The sequence below is a fragment of the Nicotiana sylvestris genome, chromosome 2, assembly GCF_000393655.2.
Source record: "Nicotiana sylvestris chromosome 2, ASM39365v2, whole genome shotgun sequence".
NCBI classification, from domain to species: Eukaryota; Viridiplantae; Streptophyta; class Magnoliopsida; order Solanales; family Solanaceae; genus Nicotiana; species Nicotiana sylvestris.
The window spans coordinates 153,859,380-153,866,134 of record NC_091058.1 but is presented as its reverse complement, the minus strand read 5'-3'; the positions used below and the strand labels follow the sequence as shown (position 1 = coordinate 153,866,134).

The 6,755-nt window shown below is 38.5% G+C and overlaps 1 protein-coding gene across 1 annotated transcript; it reads left to right on the top strand.

The window, feature by feature from the left end:
• The first annotated feature begins 860 nt into the window (after nucleotides 1–860).
• On the top strand, nucleotides 861–1,953 carry LOC138885806 (zinc finger BED domain-containing protein RICESLEEPER 2-like). The gene is made up of 3 exons (XM_070166788.1): nucleotides 861–918; nucleotides 1,103–1,278; nucleotides 1,375–1,953. The coding sequence occupies exons 1-3, from the start codon at nucleotides 861–863 to the stop codon at nucleotides 1,951–1,953; spliced, it is 813 nt and encodes a 270-aa protein (XP_070022889.1).
• Nucleotides 1,954–6,755: the final 4,802 nt, after the last annotated feature.

The following is a 6,755-nucleotide window of genomic DNA, read 5'->3' as shown; positions in this document are numbered from 1 at the left end:
GAGGAGCTCTGTTCGAGAGGAAGAACTGACTCTTATCGAAATTGACCTTTTGGCCATTACAACATTACAATCAGCCATTATCCAAATGAAATACGATCGATTATCTACCCAAGAAGATAGAGAGTCCCACATACGAGAAAAGGTCACAAATAGAGTTGAACCAAGTAACATTGCAAAGGCATAATGATAGTAGGGTCGGGATATCCTCGCCTTCGAACTGGACGTGAGGGTCTCCCCTCATCCGACTCTCTGCAGGAGAATCTTCACTCACTACTTCCCCTAATATCCTCCCTTTACCATATCATGGGGGGTTACAGGAGATCCTAGAGGCTCGCTCGGAAAGGCTGCTATACCAAACTTTTTGACTTAACTCTCCTTAAAAAATACTACTCCAGCTACACCAACATCTACGGCAACTCAAGCACATGGTAACACTCCTGATACTTCTATTATGTGCAATTCTCCTAAAAGAAAAGAACAACTCTGTGTGGTCGAGACCCTAGCCCTAAGGGGGATGGCCGGGAAAAATCTGAAATTTGGCCACACTTCACAAAGTTTACCGATAAAAAGGGAGATCTGAGGGCAAAATGCAATTACTAGCCGAAAGACTTTGCTTGTCCTAGTAGGAATGAGACTTCTAACCTTTAGCACATTAAACCAGCAAGTGTGATAAATTCCCTTTCAAGGTAATTGATAAGAAGCAACCAACACTCAAACTTATACCTATTAAAGGAGGGGAACAAGGAAGTTTAGAAAGAGTTGTTTATAATATTGCTGAGGTTAGGAGGGCAATTGCCGAGTTTGTTATAATTGATGAACAACCATTTAAATTTGTTAAGGGGGAAGGGTTTAAGGGATAAATGTCGGTTATTTTCCCTAATTATGAGTTACCTTCTCGCATTACTGTTGCTAGACAATGTTTAAAAATTTATCAAGAGGAGAAATAGAAGCTTAAAAGACTTATTAGAGATCAACGTGTATGTCTTACTAGTGATACATTGACATCAATTCAAAATTTGACTTATATGGTTATTACTGCCCATTGGATCGATGATGAATGGAATTTGCCAAAAAAAATTCTTAACTTTTGTCTTAAATCCAGATCATAATGGTGAGACAATTACTAAGGGTATTGAGGCTTGTTTATTAGATTGGGGGATTGAAAAATCATTCACATTGACGCTAGATAGTGCGACAACTAATGATGCTGCAATCAAATACTTGAAAGGGATAATTAATGATTGGAAAGGTGTCATATTGGAAAATGAATTTTTACATGTTAGGTGTAATGCACATATCCTAAATTTAATTGTAAAAGAAGGATTAAGTGAGCAACATGAGTCTATCTCTCGGGTGAGGATGGCTGTGAAATAGGTGAAGTCTTCTCCTGCAAGATCTGCTTCCTTTAAGTCACATGTTGAGAAGGTCAAACTAGACACTCGTGGTTTTTTGAGTTTAGATGTTGAGACAAGGTGGAATTCTACATATTTGATGAAAGATATTGCAGTAAAATTTGAAAAAGCCTTTTCAAGAATGTATATTGATGATCATAAGTACTTTAACTATTGTCTAGAATTGAGTGGAACGGCAGGGCATCCATCTTCACAAGATTGGCAGAATGTGAAAGCCTTTCTCAAGTTTCTTGAATTTTTTTTCCAAACCACTTTGAAATTTTCAGGAACTTCACATACTACTTCTAATTCTTTCTTTCATGAGCTTTTTAATCTTCAAAGCTTAATTGTCCAATATTCTGATGGTATTGATTCTATCTTGACTAATATGGCTAAGAAGATAAAACTTAAGTTTGATAAATATTGGGCTGATTTTGAGGATATGAATATGTTGTTATTTGTTGCTGTTGTGCTGGATCCTCGGTACAAAAGGAAGTATGTGAAGTTCCTTTTAAGCAAATTTTATAGTTCTTTGGAGGGAGAGGGAAGTCTACCAAAGTGATGGATACTTTATCTCGCTTGTATAATCACTATAAGGATTCTATTTCTGAGGCTCCTAATGAAAATATTGGAGATCAAACTAGTGTGAGTCAAACTGATGCAATGCATAGTTGTGATGTGTGGCAATCGCAATGGGAGAAATTTCTTGAAGATGAGAATAATATTGGTAATACGACTGAGCTTGAGAAGTATTTGATGGATGATGTGGAGAAGAATAAGGATTTAAATATCTTAGCTTTGTGGAAAGCTTCATCTGAAAGGTATTCCAATTGTCTCTAAGATTTCAAGAGATGTGCTTGCTATTCCTACGTCTAATGTTTCCTCGGAATTAGCTTTTAGCACCGGTGGTCGGATTCTTGATTGTTATCGAAGTTCTTTATCAACAAAGACAGCTGAAGCTCTTGTTTGTTGTCAACAATGGTTGCGGTCATCATCTAAAGAATGCAAGCTTCAAGATCTTTTAGAAGAAATTCAAAAATTTGAAATCGTCGAAAAAGGTAACTTTATACCATTAACTTAATGAATACTTATATGCTTTTGAAGAGTAATGCCTAATTTACATTATTGTATTGTTCAATATGCATTGAGCTGTGTATTCAGATGTGTATTTACATATAACAGTCGACTTAAGATTCCATTGAATTGCTTTCCCCTGCTGGTTTCCTCAATTGTGTTTAGCTTGACAGGGACGGTCCTGGAAATCAGAGCCTGAAGCGTATATTGCTACAGCAATAGGCTGGTTGGTAGCTGGTTTAAGCAACGCATCCTCATTATTAGGGGGAACATCTCCATGTCCGTCGATTGATGCAGCAGGAGAATTCTCCTGTCAATTCAATAATTATATTTCGATAAAGGCCAATTGAATAAAATTTCTAATCTGAGTTAATTATCCGAGTCACGGTGAAGAAAATTCATACTACAGAGAATCCTGCTGATATGCTGACAAAGGTGGTGACTGCGGTCAAGTTTCAACATTGTTTGGATTTGATCAACATTGTTGAACACTGAAGATTGAAGATGAAGACACAACCAAAATTTGTTATTGAGAGAGAATTGAAAATGTGGAATTTTGCCAAGGTGGAGATTTGTTGAAATTGGCAAAATGTTTGTCCCACATCGGTGGGAAAACAAAAGTTGGGGGGATTTTCCCCCTATAAAAGAAGGCTTAATGTTTAGGATTTAAACACACCTCTCATTTGCCTTCTCATCTGTTTAAGGCATTTGTATCTTCTCTCTTTAGTATTATTTCACTTGTATTTTTGGAGTGGAATAAAATATTTGGTTGTGTCCGAGGAGTAGGCAAAATTAGCCGAACCTCGTAAATTCTGGTGTTCCCTTTATTGTTGCTTTATTGTCTTATTTATTATTTGGTGGCTGTCATAATTTTTGGTATAGTAGTTGTGACTTATTCACACTCTATACATTTGGCTTCCGCAACAATTGGTATCAGAGCCAAGGTACTGTCTAAGTATGCTCTGTGGTTGCAGCATAGTCTGATCTTCCACATCAGAAAAGATTTATCTTGGTAACTGAGTCAAGGTTCTGTCTGAGTATGCTCTGTAGTTGCAGCTTAGTCTGATCTTCTACATCAGAAAGGAAATAATCTTGATTTGTGTCGTCAGCTATTAAATAATATTTGTGTCAAATATGGGAGACAATAAACAAGAAGAATCTACATCAAGTGTCAACAATACGTCATCATTGGCATCTTCGCTTATGACAAGAATTGTGTCAAATGCGAAATTTGCGGTAGAAATTTTTGACGGGTCCGGACATTTTGGGATGTGGCAAGGCGAGGTTCTAGATGTCCTTTTTCAACAAGGGCTAGATCTGGCCATTGAAGAAAAGAAACCAGATGTTATTGGAGAAGAAGATTGGAGAATTATCAACCGTGTTGCTTGCGGTACCATTCGATCCTACCTTGCTAGAGAGCAGAAATATCCATACACAAAGGAAACTTCTGCAAGTAAATTATGGAAAGCACTGGAGGATAAATTTTTGAAGAAAAACAGTCAAAATAAATTGTACATGAAGAAGAGACTGTTTCACTTCACCTATGTTCCTGGTACCACGATGAATGAACATATCACCAGTTTCAATAAGTTGGTCACAGATTTGCAAAATATGGATACAACTTATGATGATGGTGACTTGGCCTTGATGTTGTTGGCGTCACTTCCTGATGAGTACGAGCACCTTGAAACTACTCTACTCCATGGAAATGACGAAGTTTCTCTCAGAGAAGTTTGTTCGGCTTTGTACAGCTATGAACAAAGAAAGCGAGAAAAACAGAAGGGCGGAGAAGGAGAAACACTATTTGTGAGGGGTCGTCCTCAAAATCAAACGAGGACAAAGAAGGGAAGATCCAAGTCAAGATCCAGACCCAGCAAAGATGAATGTGCCTTTTGTCGAGAAAAAGGGCACTGGAAGAAAGACTGTCCGAAGTTGAAGAATAAGGCCAAATATAATAATGGAAAGGCCATTATGGATTCAAATGTAGCTGATTGTGATGATTCAGACTTCTCATTAGTTACAACAGAGTCATCAACATCATCAGACATATGGTTGATGGACTCGGCTTGTAGCCATCATATGTGTCCCAACAGGGACTGGTTTGTGGAATTTCAAGAAGGAGAATATGGAGTCATCCACACAGCGGATAACAGCCCTCTTACCTCATATGGCATTGGTTCAATACGATTAAGGAACCATGATGGAATGATCAGAACATTAACAGATGTTCGATATGTACCGGATTTGAAGAAGAATCTCATCTCTGTGGGAGCCCTGGAATCAAAAGGGTTCAAAATCATTGCAGAAAATGGAGTGATGAGAGTATGCTCCGGTGCACTAGTGGTAATGAAGGCTAATCGGAAGAATAATAATATGTACCGCTATCGTGGCAGTACAGTTATTGGGACAGCGACAGTGACATCCAGTGACGACAAAGAGGCAGAAGCAACCAAGCTATGGCACATGCGCTTGGGACATGCTGGAGGAAAATCCTTGAAAACTCTATCAGATCAAGGATTGTTAAAAGGAGTCAAGGCTTGCAACTTGGAGTTTTGTGAGCATTGTGTTAAAGGGAAACAGACAAGGGTTAAATTTGGTACATCGATCCATAATACTAAAGGCATTTTGGATTATGTACACTCTGATGTTTGGGGTCCTTCCAAAACACCTTCATTGGGTGGGAAGCACTATTTTGTAACCTTTGTTGATGATTTTTCCCGAAGAGTATGGGTGTATACAATGAAGAGCAAAGATGAAGTGTTGGGAATTTTTCTCAAATGGAAGACGATGGTGGAGAATCAGACAGGCAGGAGGATCAAGTGTATTCGCACAGACAATGGAGGTGAATACAAAAATGATCATTTCAATAAGGTCTGTGAAAATGATGGCATCGTCCGACACTTCACTGTTAGACATACACCACAACAGAATGGAGTGGCAGAACGTATGAACCGGACCTTGCTGGAGAAGGTACGGTGTATGTTGTCCAATGCTGGCTTGGGCAAAGAATTTTGGGCTGAGGCAATTACATATGCATGCCACCTCATTAATCGTCTACCATCTGCTGCTATTGATGGCAAGACACCATTTGAAAAATGGTACGGAAAACCTGCTGTAGATTATAACTCTTTGCACGTGTTTGGCTCAACTGCATATTATCATGTGACGGAGTCAAAATTGGATCCAAGGGCAAAGAAGGCTATTTTTATGGGAATTACTTCTGGAGTCAAAGGATATCGCTTATGGTGTCCTATGACAAAGAAAGTAATATTCAGCAGAGATGTTACCTTTGATGAATCTGCTATGGTAAATAAGGTAACAGAAGACACCAAACAAAATAAAGGTGCTTCTAAGCAGGTGGAGTTTGAGGGAAAATTTATTTTTCCTACACAAGAAGCAGAGGAGGAAACAAATGAAGATTACCCTCTGGAAGGAGAGCCAGTAGAGGAGATTCCAACTCAGGAACCTCAACAACAACTTGAATCAATAGCAACCAGCAGGCCAAAAAGAACAATAACGAAACCTGTTCGTCTCATAGAGACGGTTGCTTGTGCAACCTCAATTGTAGTTGATGATGTTCCTACTACTTATAAAGACGCTGTCCAAAGTTCAGAAGAAGATAAGTGGAGGATTGCCATGAATGATGAAATACAGTCCCTTCATCAGAATCATACATGGAGATTGGCCAATCTCCCGAAGGGAAAGAAAGCAATTGGGTGCAAATGGGTATTTGCAAAGAAGGAAGGATTTCCTAACCAAGTAGATGTTCGCTACAAAGCAAGATTGGTGGCCAAAGGATATGCTCAAAAGGAGGGAATTGATTACAATGAAGTATTTTCTCCAGTTGTAAAACATTCCTCCATTAGAATTATGTTGGCTTTGGTAGCACAATTGGATTTGGAACTAGTTCAGATGGATGTAAAAACTGCGTTTTTACATGGAAACTTGGAGGAGGAAATCTACATGACTCAGCCAGAAGGATTCAAAGTTGCTGGAAAAGAAAATATGGTGTGCAAACTTGAAAAATCATTGTACGGATTGAAACAATCTTCTAGACAATGGTACAAGCGATTTGACGAGTTTATGTTGCGGCAAGGGTACAAGAGAAGCAAATACGATCATTGTGTGTATTTGCACAAGCTTAAAGATGGTTCATTTGTATATCTTCTCCTATATGTTGATGATATGTTGATAGCTTCCAAGAATTTGGAAGAAATTGATAAGTTGAAGATTCAACTGAAGAAGGAGTTCGAGATGAAGGATCTGGGTGAGGCAAAGAAAATTCTTGGT

Coding starts and splice junctions, on each gene's coding strand:
- LOC138885806 (XM_070166788.1), top strand. CDS start 861: ATGTCGGTTATTTTCCCTAATTATGAGTTACCTTCTCGCATTACTGTT. Junction 919..1,102: donor CATTACTGTTGCTAGACAAT/GTTTAAAAATTT, acceptor TCTTAAATCCAG/ATCATAATGGTGAGACAATT. Junction 1,279..1,374: donor TGGAAAATGAATTTTTACAT/GTTAGGTGTAAT, acceptor GCTGTGAAATAG/GTGAAGTCTTCTCCTGCAAG.